At 53.7% G+C, this 20,598-nt stretch overlaps 1 protein-coding gene across 6 annotated transcripts in view; it reads left to right on the top strand.

Moving 5' to 3' along the window:
* DTNB (dystrobrevin beta) overlaps nt 1-20,598 on the top strand; it is a 93,205-nt gene that overhangs the window by 28,778 nt on the left and 43,829 nt on the right. For all 6 annotated transcript variants that reach the window (XR_011854372.1, XM_072143943.1, XM_072143942.1 and 3 more), the window contains one exon: nt 10,401-10,525. Coding sequence is in view for 5 of the 6 variants with exons in the window: in XM_072143943.1 (XP_072000044.1) it covers nt 10,401-10,525 (125 nt within the window). In the remaining variant the exon portion in view is untranslated. The remainder of the gene's footprint in view (nt 1-10,400; nt 10,526-20,598) is intronic.

The raw sequence follows: 20,598 nt of genomic DNA, 5'->3' as shown, positions 1-20,598 counted from the left end.
GGTCAGCATGGGCTCTCTGACCCCTCTGTGACTACACCCTCCATACACAGGGAGCTGCCATGTCCTGTGTGTCCTGACACCTTTCTATCATAGCCAGCAGTGGTCAGGGGTCAGCATGGGCGCTCTGACCCCTCTGTGACTACACCCCCCATACACAGCGAGCTGCCATGTCCTGTGTCCTGACACCTTTCTATCATAGCCAGCAGTGGTCAGGGGTCAGCATGGGCGCTCTGACCCCTCTGTGACTACACCCCCCATACACAGCGAGCTGCCATGTCCTGTGTCCTGACACCTTTCTATCATAGCCAGCAGTGGTCAGGGGTCAGCATGGGTGCCCTGACCCCTCTGTGACTACACCCCCCATACACAGCGAGCTGCCATGTCCTGTGTGTCCTGACACCTTTCTATCATAGCCAGCAGAGGTCAGGGGTCAGCATGGGTGCTCTGACCCCTCTGTGACTACACCCCCCATACACAGCGAGCTGCCATGTCCTGTGTGTCCTGACACCTGTCTATCATAGCCAGCAGTGGTCAGGGGTCAGCATGGGCGCTCTGACCCCTCTGTGACTACACCCCCCATACACAGCGAGCTGCCATGTCCTGTGTGTCCTGACACCTTTCTATCATAGCCAGCAGTGGTCAGGGGTCAGCATGGGCGCTCTGACCTCTCTGTGACTACACCCCCCATACACAGCGAGCTGCCATGTCCTGTGTGTCCTGACACCTTTCTATCATAGCCAGCAGTGATCAGGGGTCAGCATGGGTGCTCTGACCTCTCTGTGACTACACCCCCCATACACAGCGAGCTGCCATGTCCTGTGTGTCCTGACACCTCTCTATCATAGCCAGCAGTGGTCAGGGGTCAGCATGGGCTCTCTGACCCCTCTGTGACTACACCCCCCATACACAGCGAGCTGCCATGTCCTGTGTCCTGACACCTTTCTATCATAGCCAGCAGTGGTCAGGGGTCAGCATGGGTGCTCTGACCCCTCTGCGACTACACCCCCCATACACCGCGAGCTGCCATGTCCTGTGTGTCCTGACACCTTTCTATCATAGCCAGCATTGCTCAGGGGTCAGCATGGGCGCTCTGACCCCTCTGTGACTACACCCCCCATACACAGCGAGCTGCCATGTCCTGTGTGTCCTGACACCTTTCTATCATAGCCAGCAGTGATCAGGGGTCAGCATGGGTGCTCTGACCTCTCTGTGACTACACCCCCCATACACAGGGAGCTGCCATGTCCTGTGTGTCCTGACACCTTTCTATCATAGCCAGCAGTGGTCAGGGGTCAGCATGGGCGCTCTGACCCCTCTGTGACTACACCCTCCATTCACAGCGAGCTGCCATGTCAGGTGTGTCCTGACACCTTTCTATCATAGCCAGCAGTGGTCAGGGGTCAGCATGGGCGCTCTGACCCCTCTGTGACTACACCCCCCATACACAGCGAGCTGCCATGTCCTGTGTCCTGACACCTTTCTATCATAGCCAGCAGTGGTCAGGGGTCAGCATGGGCGCTCTGACCCCTCTGTGACTACACACCCCTTACACAGCGAGCTGCCATGGCCTGTGTTCTGACACCTTTCTATCATAGCCAGCAGTGGTCAGGGGTCAGCATGGGCGCTTTGACCCCTCTGTGACTAGACCCCCCATACACAGCGAGCTGCCATGTCCTGTGTGTCCTGACACCTTTCTATCATAGCCAGCAGTGGTCAGGGGTCAGCATGGGCGCTCTGACCCCTCTGTGACTACACCCTCCATTCACAGCGAGCTGCCATGTCAGGTGTGTCCTGACACCTTTCTATCATAGCCAGCAGTGGTCAGGGATCAGCATGGGCGCTCTGACCCCTCTGTGACTACACCCCCCATACACAGCGAGCTGCCATGTCCTGTGTGTCCTGACACCTTTCTATCATAGCCAGCAGTGATCAGGGGTCAGCATGGGTGCTCTGACCTCTCTGTGACTACACCCCCCATACACAGGGAGCTGCCATGTCCTGTGTGTCCTGACACCTTTCTATCATAGCCAGCAGTGGTCAGGGGTCAGCATGGGCGCTCTGACCCCTCTGTGACTACACCCTCCATTCACAGCGAGCTGCCATGTCAGGTGTGTCCTGACACCTTTCTATCATAGCCAGCAGTGGTCAGGGGTCAGCATGGGCGCTCTGACCCCTCTGTGACTACACCCCCCATACACAGCGAGCTGCCATGTCCTGTGTCCTGACACCTTTCTATCATAGCCAGCAGTGGTCAGGGGTCAGCATGGGCGCTCTGACCCCTCTGTGAATACACCCCCCATCCACAGCGAGCTGCCATGTCCTGTGTGTCCTGACACCTTTCTATCATAGCCAGCAGTGGTCAGGGGTCAGCATGGGCGCTCTGACCTCTCTGTGACTACACCCCCCATACACAGCGAGCTGCCATGTCCTGTGTGTCTTGACACCTTTCTATCATAGCCAGCAGTGGTCAGGGGTCAGCATGGGCGCTCTGACCCCTCTGTGACTACACCCCCCATACACAGCGAGCTGCCATGTCCTGTGTGTCCTGACACCTTTCTATCATAGCCAGCAGTGGTCAGGGGTCAGCATGGGCGCTCTGACCCCTCTGTGACTACACCCCCCATACACCGCGAGCTGCCATGTCCTGTGTGTCCTGACACCTTTCTATCATAGCCAGCATTGCTCAGGGGTCAGCATGGGCGCTCTGACCTCTCTGTGACTACACCCCCCCATACACAGCGAGCTGCCATGTCCTGTGTCCTGACACCTTTCTATCATAGCCAGCAGTGGTCAGGGGTCAGCATGGGGGCCTCTGACCCCTCTGTGACTACACCTCCCATACATAGCGAGCTGCCATGTCCTGTGTCCTGACACCTTTCTATCATAGCCAGCAGTGGTCAGGGGTCAGCATGGGCGCTCTGACCCCTCTGTGACTACACACCCCTTACACAGCGAGCTGCCATGGCCTGTGTTCTGACACCTTTCTATCATAGCCAGCAGTGGTCAGGGGTCAGCATGGGCGCTTTGACCCCTCTGTGACTAGACCCCCCATACACAGCGAGCTGCCATGTCAGGTGTGTCCTGACACCTTTCTATCATAGCCAGCAGTGGTCAGGGATCAGCATGGGCGCTCTGACCCCTCTGTGACTACACCCCCCATACACAGCGAGCTGCCATGTCCTGTGTGTCCTGACACCTTTCTATCATAGCCAGCAGTGATCAGGGGTCAGCATGGGTGCTCTGACCTCTCTGTGACTACACCCCCCATACACAGGGAGCTGCCATGTCCTGTGTGTCCTGACACCTTTCTATCATAGCCAGCAGTGGTCAGGGGTCAGCATGGGCGCTCTGACCCCTCTGTGACTACACCCTCCATTCACAGCGAGCTGCCATGTCAGGTGTGTCCTGACACCTTTCTATCATAGCCAGCAGTGGTCAGGGGTCAGCATGGGTGCTCTGACCCCTCTGTGACTACACCCCCATACACAGCGAGCTGCCATGTCCTGTGTGTCCTGACACCTTTCTATCATAGCCAGCAGTGGTCAGGGGTCAGCATGGGCGCTCTGACCCCTCTGTGAATACACCCCCCATACACAGCGAGCTGCCATGTCCTGTGTGTCCTGACACCTTTCTATCATAGCCAGCAGGGGTCAGGGGTCAGCATGGGCGCTCTGACCCCTCTGTGACTACACCCCCCATACACAGCGAGCTGCCATGTCCTGTGTGTCCTGACACCTTTCTATCATAGCCAGCAGTGGTCAGGGGTCAGCATGGGCGCTCTGACCCCTCTGTGACTACACCCCCCATACACAGCGAGCTGCCATGTCCTGTGTGTCCTGACACCTTTCTACAATAGCCAGCAGTGGTCAGGGGTCAGCATGGGCGCTCTGACCCCTCTGTGTCTACACCCCCCATACACAGTGAGCTGCCATGTCCTGTGTGTCCTGACATCTTTCTATCATAGCCAGCAGTGGTCAGGGGTCAGCATGGGCGCTCTGACCCCTCTGTGACTACACCCCCCATACACAGCGAGCTGCCATGTCCTGTGTGTCTTGACACCTTTCTATCATAGCCAGCAGTGGTCAGGGGTCAGCATGGGCGCTCTGACCCCTCTGTGACTACACCCCCCATACACAGCGAGCTGCCATGTCCTGTGTGTCCTGACACCTTTCTATCATAGCCAGCAGTGGTCAGGGGTCAGCATGGGCGCTCTGACCCCTCTGTGACTACACCCCCCATACACAGCGAGCTGCCATGTCTTGTGTGTCCTGACGCCTTTCTACAATAGCCAGCAGTGGTCAGGGGTCAGCATGGGCGCTCTGACCCCTCTGTGACTACACCCCCCATACACAGCGAGCTGCCATGTCCTGTGTCCTGACACCTTTCTATCATAGCCAGCAGTGGTCAGGGGTCAGCATGGGCACTCTGACCCCTCTGTGACTACACCCCCCATACACAGCGAGCTGCCATGTCCTGTGTGTCCTGACACCTTTCTATCATAGCCAGCAGTGGTCAGGGGTCAGCATGGGCACTCTGACCCCTCTGTGACTACACCCCCCATACACAGCGAGCTGCCATGTCCTGTGTGTCCTGACACCTTTCTATCATAGCCAGCAGTGGTCAGGGGTCAGCATAGGCGCTCTGACCCCTCTGTGACTACACCCTCCATACACAGCGAGCTGCCATGTCCTGTGTCCTGACACCTTTCTATCATAGCCAGCAGTGGTCAGGGGTCAGCATGGGCGCTCTGACCCCTCTGTGACTACACCCCCCATACACAGCGAGCTGCCATGTCCTGTGTGTCCTGACACCTTTCTATCATAGCCAGCAGTGGTCAGGGGTCAGCATGGGTGCTCTGACCCCTTTGTTACTACACCCCCCATACACAGCGAGCTGCCATGTCCTGTGTGTCCTTACACCTTTCTATCATAGCCAGCAGTGGTCAGGGGTCAGCATGGGTGCTCTGACCCCTTTGTTACTACACCCCCCATACACAGCGAGCTGCCATGTCCTGTGTGTCCTGACACCTTTCTATCATAGCCAGCAGTGGTCAGGGGTCAGCATGAGCGCTCTGACCCCTCTGTGACTACACCCCCCATACACAGCGAGCTGCCATGTCCTGTGTGTCCTGACACCTTTCTATCATAGCCACAGTGGTCAGGGGTCAGCATGGGTGCTCTGATCCCTCTGTGACTACACCCCCATACACAGCGAGCTGCCATGTCCTGTGTGTCCTGACACCTTTCTATCATAGCCAGCAGTGGTCAGGGGTCAGCATGGGCGCACTGACCCCTCAGTGACTACACCCCTCATACACAGCGAGCTGCCATGTCCTGTGTGTCCTGACACCTTTCTATCATAGCCACAGTGGTCAGGGGTCAGCATGGGTGCTCTGATCCCTCTGTGACTACACCCCCATACACAGCGAGCTGCCATGTCCTGTGTGTCCTGACACCTTTCTATCATAGCCACAGTGGTCAGGGGTCAGCATGGGTGCTCTGATCCCTCTGTGACTACACCCCCATACACAGCGAGCTGCCATGTCCTGTGTGTCCTGACACCTTTCTATCATAGCCAGCAGTGGTCAGGGGTCAGCATGGGCGCACTGACCCCTCAGTGACTACACCCCTCATACACAGCGAGCTGCCATGTCCTGTGTGTCCTGACACCTTTCTATCATAGCCAGCAGTGGTCAGGGGTCAGCATGGGCGCTCTGACCCCTTTGTTACTACACCCCCCATACACAGCGAGCTGCCATGTCCTATGTGTCCTGACACCTTTCTATCATAGCCAGCAGTGGTCAGGGGTCGGCATGGGTGCTCTGACCTCTCTGTGACTACACCCCCCATACACAGCGAGCTGCCATGTCCTGTGTGTCCTGACACCTTTCTATCATAGCCAGCAGTGGTCAGGGGTCAGCATGGGTGCTCTGACCCCTCTGTGACTACACCCCCCATACTCAGCTTGCTTACTTACTTACTCTGCGTGTGGGTGGTTTTTGTTTTTGTTTGTCCCCCTGATGATTGACCACAAGTTCTCAATGGGATAAGATCCGGGGAGTTTCCGGGCCATGGACCCAGAATCTCTGTGTTCTGTTCCCGGAGCCATGGACCCAGAATCTCTGTGTTCTGTTCCCGGGCCATGGACCCAGAATCTCTGTGTTCTGTTCCCGGGCCATGGACCCAGAATCTCTGTGTTCTGTTCCCTGCACCATTTAGTTCTCCCCTTTATGGCCGGTGCTCCATCATGCTGGAGGAGGCATTGCTCATCACCATCTGCTCCTGGAGGGTTGGGAGAAGCGGCTCCTGGAGGACATTCTGCTCCATTCTTTATTCATGGAGGTGTTTTTAGGCGATTCCCTTGGCTGAGAAGCCGCCCCCCCCCCCACACATGAATGGCTGCAGGAGGCTTTACAGGTGCAGGAGACAGGACTGGGGGCATCGCTCACCTTGTCATCTCCCAACAATCAGAAAGGGGATTCATCAGAGACCATGACCCCCCCCCAGTCCTCAGAGTCCACTCCCTGCACCTCCTGCAGAATATCCGTCTGTCCCCCAGTCCTCAGCGTCCACTCCCTGCACCTCCGGCAGAATATCCGTCTGTCCCTGATGGTTCCTGGAGAGAAGCGGCTTCTGTGCTGCCCTCCTGGACACCAGGCCTTGCTCCAGGAGTCTTTGCAGTGTCACAGTGCGTGCAGATGCCTCACACCTGCCGCTGCCATTCCTGAGCAAGCTCTGCGATGCTGGGAGCCGCATCCCCAAGCTGAGACACTTGTAAGAGACGCTCCTGGTGCTTACTGGTCCTTCTTGGGCTCTTGGAGTCTTTTTGGTAACAATGGGACCTCTCTCCTTGAATTCCTTGATGATGCGATAGATCGGTGACTGAGGTGACATCTTTCTCGCTGCGATACTCTTCCCTGTTCGGCCAGTTTTGTGCAATGATGACTGCACGTGTTTCTTTAGAGATAACCATGGGTAACAGAAGAGAAACAATGATGCCAAGCACCAGCCTCCTTGTAAAGTGTCCAGGGGTGTGATTGTTACTTAATCCTGACAGATTGTCCCCCAGCCCTGTGTTACTGGAGACATCACTGACACCATGTTACCTGCTCCTATTATACTGCCCAGTGGTGATTGTTACTTACACATGACACATTGTCCCCCAGCCCTGTCCCCATCAGCCCCCGCACCTGTGTTACTGGAGACATCACTGACACCATGTTACCTGCTCCTATTATACTGCCCAGTGGTGATTGTTACTTACACATGACACATTGTCCCCAGCCCTGTTCCCATCAGCCCCCGCACCTGTGTTACTGGAGACATCACTGACACCATGTTACCTGCTCCTATTATACTGCCCAGTGGTGATTGTTACTTACACATGACACATTGTCCCCAGCCCTGTCCTCACCAGCCCCCGCACCTGTGTTACTGGAGACATCACTGACACCATGTTACCTGCTCCTATTATACTGCCCAGTGGTGATTGTTACTTACACATGACACATTGTCCCCAGCCCTGTCCCCATCAGCCCCCGCACCTGTGTTACTGGAGACATCACTGACACCATGTTACCTGCTCCTATTATACTGCCCAGTGGTGATTGTTACTTACACATGACACATTGTCCCCAGCCCTGTCCTCATCAGCCCCCGCACCTGTGTTACTGGGGACATCACTGACACCATGTTACCTGCTCCTATTATACTGCCCAGTGGTGATTGTTACTTACACATGACACATTGTCCCCAGCCCTGTCCCCATCAGCCCCGGCACCTGTGTTACTGGAGACATCACTGACACCATGTTACCTGCTCCTATTATACTGCCCAGTGGTGATTGTTACTTACACATGACACATTGTCCCCAGCCCTGTCCCCATCAGCCCCCGCACCTGTGTTACTGGAGACATCACTGACACCATGGCCGCTGCTCCGCCTAAGGCGCCTGCAATGAAGGGGAAATGTGTTTTGGGGGAAAAAGTTCATTTTTAGGCAAATACTGACTTTGCATTAATTGCTGTTAAGCTGATCGCTCTGTATAACATTCTGGAGAATATGCAAATTACCATTATAACACCTGATGCCGGAGACTTTGTAACAATTAACATTTGTGTCATTCTCAGAACTTATGGCCATGACTGTAGTAGTATCAGCTGGGGGTAGTAGTAGTAGTATCAGCTGGTGATGGTAGTAATAGTATCAGGTGCTGGTAGTAGTTACAGGTGGTGATGGTGATAGTAATAGTATTAGCTGGTGGTAGTAGTAGTATCAGGTGGTGGTTGTAGTAGTATCTGGTAGTGTAGTAGTAACAGGTGGTGATGGTGGTAGCAGTAGTATCAGCTGGTGTTAGTAGTTTCAGGTAGTGTAGTAGTAACAGGTGTTGGTAGTAGTATCAGCTGGTGGTAGTAGTAGTTTCAGCTGGTGGTAGTAGTAGTTTCAGCTGGTGGTAGTAGTAGTTTCAGCTGGTGGTAGTAGTTTCAGGTAGTGTAGTAGTAACAGGTGTTGGTAGTAGTAGTAGTAGTATCAGCTGGTGGTAGTAGTAGTATCAGCTGGTGGTAGTAGTAGTTTCAGCTGGTGGTAGTAGTAGTTTCAGCTGGTGGTAGTAGTAGTGTTAGCTGGTGGCAGTAGTAGTAGTGTCAGCTGGTGGCAGTAGTAGTAGTGTCAGCTGGTGGTAGTAGTAGTAGTGTCAGCTGGTGGTAGTAGTAGTAGTGTCAGCTGGTGGCAGTAGTAGTAGTGTCAGCTGGTGGCAGTAGTAGTAGTGTCAGCTGGTGGCAGTAGTAGTAGTGTCAGCTGGTGGTAGTAGTAGTAGTGTCAGCTGGTGGTAGTAGTAGTAGTGTCAGCTGGTGGTAGTAGTAGTAGTGTCAGCTGGTGGTAGTAGTAGTAGTGTCAGCTGGTGGCAGTAGTAGTAGTATCAGCTAGTGGCAGTAGTAGTAGTATCAGCTAGTGGCAGTAGTAGTAGTATCAGCTAGTGGCAGTAGTAGTAGTATCAGCTAGTGGCAGTAGTAGTAGTATCAGCTAGTGGCAGTAGTAGTAGTATCAGCTAGTGGCAGTAGTAGTAGTATCACTAGTGGCAGTAGTAGTAGTATCAGCTAGTGGCAGTAGTAGTAGTATCACTAGTGGCAGTAGTAGTAGTATCAGCTAGTGGCAGTAGTAGTAGTATCACTAGTGGCAGTAGTAGTAGTATCACTAGTGGCAGTAGTAGTAGTATCACTTGTGGCAGTAGTAGTAGTATCAGCTAGTGGTAGTAGTAGTAGTGTCAGCTGGTGGTAGTAGTAGTAGTGTCAGCTGGTGGTAGTAGTAGTAGTGTCAGCTGGTGGTAGTAGTAGTGTCAGCTGGTGGTAGTAGTAGTAGTAGTAGTATCAGCTAGTGGCAGTAGTAGTAGTATCACTTGTGGCAGTAGTAGTAGTGTCAGCTGGTGGTAGTAGTAGTAGTGTCAGCTGGTGGTAGTAGTAGTAGTGTCAGCTGGTGGTAGTAGTAGTGTCAGCTGGTGGTAGTAGTAGTATCAGCTAGTGGCAGTAGTAGTAGTATCAGCTAGTGGCAGTAGTAGTAGTATCAGCTAGTGGCAGTAGTAGTAGTATCACTAGTGGCAGTAGTAGTAGTATCACTTGTGGCAGTAGTAGTAGTATCACTAGTGGCAGTAGTAGTAGTATCAGCTAGTGGCAGTAGTAGTAGTATCACTTGTGGCAGTAGTAGTAGTATCAGCTAGTGGTAGTAGTAGTAGTGTCAGCTGGTGGTAGTAGTGTCAGCTGGTGGTAGTAGTAGTAGTAGTATCAGCTAGTGGCAGTAGTAGTAGTAGTATCAGCTAGTGGTAGTAGTAGTAGTGTTAGCTGGTGGTAGTAGTAGTAGTGTCAGCTGGTGGTAGTAGTAGTAGTGTCAGCTGGTGGTCGTAGTAGTAGTGTCAGCTGGTGGTCGTAGTAGTAGTGTCAGCTGGTGGTAGTAGTAGTAGTAGTGTCAGCTGGTGGTAGTAGTAGTAGTAGTGTCAGCTGGTGGTAGTAGTAGTAGTAGTGTCAGCTGGTGGTAGTAGTAGTAGTATCAGCTGGTGGTAGTAGTAGTAGTAGTATCAGCTGGTGGTAGTAGTAGTAGTAGTATCAGCTGGTGGTAGTAGTAGTAGTAGTATCAGCTGGTGGTAGTAGTAGTAGTAGTATCAGCTGGTGGTAGTAGTAGTAGTAGTATCAGCTGGTGGTAGTAGTAGTAGTAGTAGTAGTAGTATCAGCTGGTGGTAGTAGTAGTAGTATCAGCTGGTGGTAGTAGTGGTGGTAGTAGTAGTAGTAGTAGTATCAGCTGGTGGTAGTAGTAGTATTAGCTGGTGGTAGTAGTAGTAGTAGTAGCAGGCAATGTGTTTTCCTCTATATTTGGAGGCTCCTGTCTGACACTTTGTCTCCTCTGTCTCTCCAGAAGTCGCCGGCGAAGAAGTTGAGTCACGCGATCAGTAAATCTCTGGGCTGTGTTCCCAGCAGAGAAGCCCCTCACCCAGTGTTTCCAGAGCCCCCCGAGAAACCGCTGGACCTCTCCCATCTAGTGTGAGTACTGGCAAGTCCCCTATACTATCTATACTGTCCGCTCATCACACCGGGGGCGTTACTGTATGGACAATCAGGACAGAGAGAGAATACATGTAGTAACCAGACTATAACTATGACATCACTTCTCCTGTACTGATCCGGTTACATCCCAGAGATCTTTTATATAAAAGTGATAACAACATAAATAAAGCCACAACCTCAGGCAATAAATACTACAGAACAATAATACAAACGGAAAAAACACTAAACAATACACAGCAAAAAATTAACTATCGCCCTCCCACCCAGACACTGGTCTAACATCCAAAGTTTGTGTTCAGTGGTCCTGACCAGTGTCCAGGGTCATAGTGTCCAAATCCCTCCCTTCCCTCCTCACAATCTAACACCTACACCCCAAAGACAACCTACATACACATAAACTATATGTGATACACACTGTACATCAGATACAAACATATTAAACACATAACCCAACACCAGGAGAGGAGATGACAGACTACGGGACACTAAAGGAGAACCCCCTCCAAAGGAGAGAGGTCCTCCCCGTGCCCCGCCTCTCATACTCCAGAGAGCGCACCTTCACCAAGGGGGGAGAGGACAGACTAAGGGACACTAAGGAGAGAGGCCCTCCCCGTGCCCAGCCTCTCATACTCCAGAGAGCGCACCTTCACCAAGGGGGGAGAGGACAGACTAAGGGACACTAAGGAGAGAGGTCCTCCCCGTGCCCAGCCTCCCATACTCCAGAGAGCGCACCTTCACCAAGGGGGGAGAGGACAGACTAAGGGACACTAAGGAGAGAGGTCCTCCCCGTGCCCAGCCTCTCATACTCCATAGAGCGCACCTTCACCAGGAGGGGAGAGGACAGACTAAGGGACACTAAGGAGAGAGGTCCTCCCCGTGCCCAGCCTCTCATACACCAGAGAGCGCACCTTCACCAGGAGGGAGAGGACAGACTATGGGACACTAAGGAGCGAGGCCCTCCCCGTGTCCAGCCTCTCATACTCCAGAGAGCGCATCTTCACCAGGAGGGGAGAGGACAGACTAAGGAACACTAAGGAGAGAGGCCCTCCCCGTGCCCAGCCTCTCATACTCCAGAGAGCGCACCTTCACCAGGAGGGGAGAGGACAGACTAAGGGACACTAAGGAGAGAGGCCCTCCCCGTGCCCAGCCTCTCATACTCCAGAGAGTGCACCTTCACCAGGAGGGGAGAGGACAGAATAAGGGACACTAAGGAGAGAGGCCCTCCCCGTGCCCAGCCTCTCATACACCAGAGAGCGCACCTTCACCAGGAGGGGAGAGGACAGACTAAGGGACACTAAGGAGAGAGGTCCTCCCCATGCCCAGCCTCTCATACTGCAGAGAACGCACCTTCACCAGGAGGGGAGAGGACAGACTAAGGAACACTAAGGAGAGAGGCCCTCCCCGTGCCCAGCCTCTCATACTCCAGAGAGCGCACCTTCACCAGGGGGAGAGGACAGACTAAGGGACACTAAGGAGAGAGGCCCTCCCCGTGCCCAGCCTCTCATACTCCAGAGAGCGCACCTTCACCAGGAGGGGAGAGGACAGACTAAGGGACACTAAGGAGAGAGGCCCTCCCCGTGCCCAGCCTCTCATACTCCAGAGAGCGCACCTTCACCTGGGGGGAGAGGACAGACTAAGGAGAGAGGCCCTCCCAGTGCCCAGCCTCGCATACTCCAGAGAGCGCACCTTCACCATGGGGAGAGGACAGACTAAGGGACACTATGGAGAGAGGTCCTCCCCGTGCCCAGCCTCTCATACTCCAGAGAGCGCACCTTCACCAGGAGGGAGAGGACAGACTAAGGGACACTAAGGAGAGAGGTCCTCCCCGTGCCCAGCCTCTCATACTCCAGAGAGCGCACCTTCACCAGGGGGGAGAGGACAGACTAAGGGGACGCTAAGGAGAGAGGCCCTCCCCGTGCCCAGCCTCTCATACTCCAGAGAGCGCACCTTCACCAGGAGGGGAGAGGACAGACTAAGGGACACTAAGGAGAGAGGCCCTCCCCGTGCCCAGCCTCTCATACTCCAGAGAGCGCACCTTCACCAGGAGGGAGAGGACAGACTAAGGGATACTAAGGAGAGAGGCCTTCCCCGTGCCCAGCCTCTTATACTCCAGAGAGCGCACCTTCACCAAGAGGAAGAGGACAGACTAAGGGACACTAAGGAGAGAGGTCCTCCCCGTGCCCAGCTTCTCATACTCCAGAGAGCGCACCTTCACCTGGGGGGAGAGGACAGACTAAGGGACACTAAGGAGAGAGGCCCTCCCCGTGCCCAGCCTCTCATACTCCAGAGAGCGCACCTTCACCAGGGGGGAGAGGACAGACTAAGGGACACTAAGGAGAGAGGCCCTCCCCGTGCCCAGCCTCTCATACTCCAGAGAGCGCACCTTCACCAGGAGGGGAGAGGACAGACTAAGGGACACTAAGGAGAGAGGTCCTCCCCGTGCCCAGCCCCTCATACTCCAGAGAGCGCACCTTCACCAGGAGGGGAGAGGACAGACTAAGGGACACTAAGGAGAGAGGCCCTCCCCGTGCCCAGCCTCTTATACTCCAGAGAGCGCACCTTCACCAGGAGGGAGAGGACAGACTAAGGGACAATAAGGAGAGAGGTCCTCCCCGTGCCCAGCCTCTCATACTCCAGAGAGCGCACCTTCACCAGGAGGAAGAGGACAGACTAAGGGACACTAAGGAGAGAGGCCCTCCCCGTGCTCAGCCTCTCATACTCCAGAGAGCGCACCTTCACCAGGAGGGAGAGGACAGACTAAGGGACAATAAGGAGAGAGGTCCTCCCCGTGCCCAGCCTCTCATACTCCAGAGAGGGCACCTTCACCAGGGGGGAGAGGACAGACTAAGGGGACGCTAAGGAGAGAGGCCCTCCCCGTGCCCAGCCTCTCATACTCCAGAGAGCGCACCTTCACCAGGAGGGAGAGGACAGACTAAGGGACACTAAGGAGAGAGGTCCTCCCCATGCCCAGCCTCTCATACTCCAGAGAGCGCACCTTCACCAGGAGGAAGAGGACAGACTAAGGGACACTAAGGAGAGAGGTCCTCCCCGTGCCCAGCCTCTCATACTCCAGAGAGCGCACCTTCACCAGGGGGGAGAGGACAGACTAAGGGACACTAAGGAGAGAGGTCCTCCCCGTGCCCAGCCTCTCATACTCCAGAGAGCGCACCTTCACCAGGGGGAGAGGACAGACTAAGGGACAGTAAGGAGAGAGGCCCTCCCCATGCCCAGCCTCTCATACTCCAGAGAGCGCACCTTCACCAGGTCACCCAGAATGTTCCTAACCACCTCATCCACCGGGAGGATTTTACGCTGCGTCGATACTAAACACCGTGCGTTCCACGTGTGGTACCTGACCACTAGGCTAACTAGGAATAACGTGCAGCGGTCCTGGCCACCCAGGCCTCTGAATGCTCCATAGGCCCACTCCGCATAGGAGAGACAACCCGGGCCAATGGATGGAAGCGCCCACCCGGTTGTACACCTCTGTGTTAAAGGGGCACTGAAGCAGGAAGTGGTCCATGCTCTCCAGCAGGCCACCGCACTCCTCCCTGGACTATTGACCAGTCTGAGGACCCTGACAAGGCTGCCTCTGCAGGCCTCTCTGCCACTTATGGGACAAGATCTTACACCTCCCTTCTTTTTACCTTTTTCTTCTTTTTGGCTCCACGCTTCGCTTTTCCTCTAGCCACGCCCTATTATCCTCGTCCATACTCTCATAATGGGAGGAGTCTGAGGACGTGGCACCTTCCTCTCTCTCGATCCTCCTGACCTCCACATCCAGTACATCATCCCCTGGGGCCTCAGCGACAGGTGTGGAGAGACTCCCCCCGCTCTCTCTCCTGTTGACGCTTCTCTAGACGCCTTAGCTGGGCAGGCGTCTTTTTCCTGTCTTTCTTCCCTGGCCCCTCCATTCCTCCGCCTCTGCTAGTTCCCTCCCCAGAAGAACTCAAGCCCCTCCGGCCGAAGAAAGCTGACATCAAACTCAGATGTACCATAGGGATGGATCAAGGCAAAGATGTCAGCCGCCTTGAAGTCCATCTTCAGCAGCAGCTCAACTACCCGTGCCCGAGTGGGACACACATCACTGCCGTGGCATGGGCGCACCTGAGCTCCTCCCGCAGTCTCCTCACCGTCTTGCTGGCTTCTTCGTACTCAGAAAGGTGGCCCAGAGCCCAGGAGGCATAGGTGGAAATAGACTCCCGGGTCCTCAGCATTACCCAGCCCTCTTCACTGAGGTCATCCTCACCTCTCTGAGCACTCAGCTTTCCCGCGGTATCCAGCTTTCCCGAGTTATCCAGCTTCCCGAGGTCTTGCTGCTTTTTGAAGCCTTAGCTGGCCTGGGGGGAGTTGGAGCAGCATTGCTGCTATTCCTTGCAGATCTTCTCACCCCCAAGGCTTCCGCAGCGCTGGCCGGTATCTGGCTACCCCTGCCCCCCGCCGGCCTAGACTGGGACTTGCTGCCCTGGCTCATGCCTGGAAACCCACTCCCTCCCTGGGAGAGGAGAGAGCAGGCCCCAGGTGGAGGTGGTTTTCCCTGGAGCTCAGGAGCAGCAGCAGCACACAGCCTCTCACAGCAACAGAGCTAACTGTACTCCAGAGCTGCACTCACTATTCTGCTGGTGCAGTCACTGTGTACATACATGACATTACTTATCCTGTACTGATCCTGAGTTACATCCTGTATTATACCCCAGAGCTGCACTCACTATTCTGCTGCTGGTGCAGTCACTGTGTACATACATGACATTACTTATCCTGTACTGATCCTGAGTTACATCCTGTATTATACCCCAGAGCTGCACTCACTATTCTGCTGCTGGTGCAGTCACTGTGTACATACATGACATTACTTATCCTGTACTGATCCTGAGTTACATCCTGTATTATACCCCAGAGCTGCACTCACTATTCTGCTGCTGGTGCAGTCACTGTGTACATACATGACATTACTTATCCTGTACTGATCCTGAGTTACATCCTGTATTATACCCCAGAGCTGCACTCACTATTCTGCTGCTGGTGCAGTCACTGTGTACATACATGACATTACTTATCCTGTACTGATCCTGAGTTACATCCTGTATTATACTCCAGAGCTGCACTCACTATTCTGCTGCTGGTGCAGTCACTGTGTTCATACATGACATTACTTATCCTGTACTGATCCTGAGTTACATCCTGTATTATACTCCAGAGCTGCACTCACTATTCTGCTGCTGGGCAGTCACTGTGTACATACATGACACTACTTATCCTGTACTGATCCTGAGTTACATCCTGTAGATCTTTTATTTTATATAAAAGTAAAAAAAACATAACACAAACCAAACATAATATACAATATATACAATATATTACCTGCTGGTCCAGCCCCATTCATACCTAGCAAAAATAATAACTTACAATACACCAAAATGAATAAACACCAAATACCACAACCCCCACCCAACCGATTGTCACACCCTCAACCAAACCAATAAACAATAAGACAAGCCACACCCACAATTAAACATAAATGACTATAAATATACATAAACCCACCCCACACCCTCTAATAACAAACCACCCCACACCCATTTTTTTTTATTTATTTATTTATTTTTTTAAATATATATAATAACAAACACAGAATACACATAACACTACACTAAACTAAAACCCCTCGCCCGCACCCTCCCCTTCCCCCCAGACACTGGTCTAACGTCCAAAGTTTGCGTTAAGTAGTCCAGACCAGTGCCCAGGTCAGTTCATAAGTCCCACCACCATCACCCCCCTCCCAACCTAACACTATGTCCCAAACCCCACTATATACAATATATACAATATATACAGTATTTACAACATAACAAAGAAAACAGAATACAAATAAAGTCTAAACAACATAAATACAACATAAATACAAACCACATAAAGCCCAGGTTCGGCGCCTGCAAGCCCCTACATCACTATAACCTCAGAACACAAAACAAAAATCTACAGTGTCAGCTTCAGCCCAACACCAGGAGAGGAGATGACAGACTAAGGGACACTAAAGGAGAACCCCCTCCAAAGGAGAGAGGCCCTCCCCGTGCCCAGCCTCTCATACTCCAGAGAGCGCACCTTCACCAGGTCACCCAGAATGTTCCTAACCACCTCATCCACCGGGAGGATTTTACGCTGCGTCGAAACTAAACACCGTGCGTTCCACATGTGGTACCTGACCACTAGACTGACTAAGAATAACGTGCAGCGGTCCCGGCCACCCAGGCCTCTGAATGCTCCATAGGCCCACTCCGCATAGGAGAGACCGGCCAACCCGGGCCAATGGATGGAAGCACCCACCCGGTTGTACACCTCTGTGTTAAAGGGGCACTGAAGCAGGAAGTGGTCCATGCTCTCCAGCAGACCACCGCACTCCTCTCGGGGACAACCCCTTTCCTCAGAGCTCCTACACTTCAGATTGTCCCTCACACACAGCTTTCCATGGAAGCAGCGCCAAGTCACGTCCCAAAACTTCAAGGGGATCCTGATGGAATTCAATAAACTCAAACCCACCCCCAGATCCCGACTTGGGCAATCCCTGAGGGCCAGAGGCTTCTGGAAATGGGTCAACAGAACCCTTTTGTCAAGGACTTTCCTCGACATGGTCCTGATCTCCCACATTCCCAGACCCCACCGGCGAATCACCTTCAGAACCGGGGTAGCGTAAGCCGGAAGATGCCCATGTGGTGTGCGAAGATCCTTCACTTGCCCTCCTGTCTCCCATTCCTGGAAGAAAGGCCGAAACCATCCCCTGCAGGAGTATACCCACGGAGGAGCCCTCTCTTTCCAGAGGTTTGCTACATTGATCTTAAGAAAGGTATTCACTAGGAACACCACAGGGTTGACCATACACAACCCTCCTTGTCTCCTCGTGCGGTAAGTAACCTCCCTCTTGATAAGGTTCAGCCTATTCCCCCATAACAGCTGGAAGAACAGACTGTAGACCCGAGTCCAGAGGGGTTCTGGCAACATGCACACACTGCCCAGATAAATCAGTAACGGGAGCAGGTAAGTTTTGATCAGATTAACCCTTTCTCTGAGGGTCAAAGACCAACCCTTCCACTGGTCCACCTTCTGAGCGGCGATCTTAAGCCTGCCATCCCAGTTTTGCATGGGGTAATCCCCCTGGCCGAATTCGATGCCGAGAACTTTGGCGGAGTCCTGGGGCCCTGGAAGAGTGTCCGGGAGATCAAAGCCTGGATCCCCCTCTCCCAGCCAGAGACTCTCACACTTATCCCGGTTGATCTTGGACCCAGAAACCTCTGAGTAGCGGTCAACCTCTGACATCACCCATTGCGCCTCCCCTCCCGAGGACACGAAAACGGTGACATCATCAGCATATGCTACCACCCTTAGAGTGGCTTCCGGTGCTGCCCGATCCATCCCGACTCCCACCAACGGCCCACGATCAACCCTCCTAAGGAATGGGTCAATCGCGAACACGTATAAAAGTGGGCTCAGAGGACAACCCTGGCGAACACCAAACCCGACCTCAAAAGAGCGGCCAATCCAACCGTTCACAAGCGGGAAACTCTCTGCCCCTGCGTACAAAACCTTTAGCCAATTGACAAACCCACCCGGCAGGCCATACCTCAGAAGGACAGACCAGAGGTACTCGTGGTTAACCCGATCAAACGCTTTTGCCTGATCCAAGGACAGCAAGTACCCCTTCCAGTTACCAGCCCTGCCCTGCTCCACTGCCTCCCGGACACAAAGCACAGCACTAAATGTACTGCGGCCTGGAACAGAGCAGTGCTGGGTCCCCGAAAGGAGCCGGGGCGCAAACTGCACCAGCCGATTAAACAGCACCTTTGCCAAAACCTTTCTGTCCGTATTGAGAAGTGCTATGGGACGCCAGTTCTCAACACGAGATCGGTCCTTACCCTTTGACAGGATGATCAGGGCAGACCTCCTCATTGACTTCGGCAGAGCGCCCGAGGAAAGACACTCATTGAATACCTCAGTCAAGAGGGGAACCAAGGCGTCCTTAAAGGTCTTATAAAACTCAGATGTTAAGCCATCCGGGCCTGGCGATTTCTTGAGGGCGAGCCCTTCAATCGCCCGGCTGACTTCCTCTTCCCTGATCATCTCTGTCAAAACATCAAGAGAGGGGTCTACTCCTGGCTCAGGGACAGTTTCAGCCAGGAAAGCCGACATCACATCCCGATCTAGATCCTTCCTGCCCAAGAGGTGCGAGTAGAAGGATCTGACGACCTCCAGGATCCCTGATCTGGACCTTTTCAGGGATCCCGTACTGTCAACCAGTCCCGTGACAACTTTACCATTCACTGACATCTTGCAGTTTCTGTAAGGGTCGGGCGAGCGGTATTTTCCGTAATCCCTCTCAAAAACCAAAGATGCGTGTCTATCGTACTGACACCTCTTCAGCAAGGATTTCACTCTGGAGATGTCCTCACGACTACCTCCAGTCGAGACGAGATGCTCGAGTTTCCTCCTCAGGCCCTGATACAGGCGGTACCTGTCCAGGCTCCTGAGGCTCGAGAGCTGGCGGAAGAATCTCGCCACCCTTTTCTTGAGCATCTCCCACCACTCTGACTTACTGCTACAAAGGCCCAGCAATGGTACCTGGCTCTGAAGAAAGTCCTCAAAGGATTGTCTTATCTCCGCTTCCTCCAGGAGAGACGAATTGAGCTTCCAGTAGCCTCTTCCCATCCGGGGGGTCTCTGTAACATTCAGAGAAAACAAAATTAAACAGTGGTCGGAGAACTCCACCTCAACAACGGACACTGCTGAAGAGATGGCTTCCTCCTTTAAATAAAACCTGTCTATTCTAGACCTGCAGCTACCCCTATAATAGGTGAACCCCGCGTGGCCTGGGGTGTGCCGGATGTGGACATCCACCAGGCGAGCCTCACTGGCTATGCTATTAAGAGCGACGCTATCATAAGTCAGCTTGTCTCTGGAACCTCCCCTATCCTGGGACCTCGTGACAGCATTGAAGTCCCCTCCAAAGACCACCTGCCGACTTGTAAAAAGGTAGGGCTTGATCCTCATAAAGAGACACTTCCTGTCCCACTTGGACTGGGGACCATAGATATTAATAAGACGAAGTTCTTGTCCCTTCATGAGGACATCCAGGATCAGGCACCTCCCCATTTCTAACTCAATAACTCGTCGGCATTCTACCGGTGCGGTAAAAAGTACCGCCACTCCGCTATACGGCTCGGCCGCAAGAGACCAATAGGAAGGCCCGTGTCTCCATTCCCTCTTAGCTTTAAACACGGCCGCCAAATCTGGCAGCCTGGTCTCCTGCAAAAATAAAATGTCGGCTTCAACACGGCCGAGAAAATCAAAGGCCGCAAATCTAGCCGCATCAGACTTAATGCTGGCGACATTAATGGACGCCAGCGTCAACGGAGTGGGTGCCGCCATCATGAGTGATTGAGTTAGACGGCTTTCTTTTTACCCATCTTACCACCACCCTCGGGAAATGAACACCCCCTTTTTAGACATATTGTGGTGTCCATCTCCCGCACCTCTGATGCTTCAGGGGCAGATCCAGGACCTGCCCCCTCATCCTCGTCTCCAGACTCTGGGCCAGTCTCCCCTCCTGAGGACCCTGACTCCCCAGGGGGAGACTCGGCACCTCCTGCAGGCTCCGCCACCTCTGGCCCTTCACCCTCAGCCCCTCCATCGGCAGGAGGCGCTCCATCCAGGGCCAGGAATCGATTTGAAAGTTCGACCAGCGGGGGGTCGGTTGCACCTTCCTTGGGTACCTTAGTCAGGGTGGGAGGAGATCTTACACCTCCCTTCTTTTTACCCTTTTTCTTATTTTTGGCGCCACGCTTACGCTTTTCCTCTAGCCACGCCCTATTATCCTCGTCCATACTCTCATAATGGGAGGAGTCTGAGGACGTGGCACCTTCCTCTCTCTCGATCCTCCTGACCTCCTCATCCAGTACATCATCCCCTGGGGCCTCAGCGACAGGTGTGGTCTCTAGGAGAGCGCCAGAGGTTGTCCCAGCAGCCCGAGACTCCCCCCGCTCTCTCTCCTGTTGACGCTT

This window comes from Engystomops pustulosus, chromosome 3, assembly GCF_040894005.1.
Source record: "Engystomops pustulosus chromosome 3, aEngPut4.maternal, whole genome shotgun sequence".
NCBI classification, from domain to species: domain Eukaryota; kingdom Metazoa; phylum Chordata; class Amphibia; order Anura; family Leptodactylidae; genus Engystomops; species Engystomops pustulosus.
Note: the sequence above shows the minus strand (reverse complement) of the source record. Positions and strands in the feature narration are given on the sequence as shown.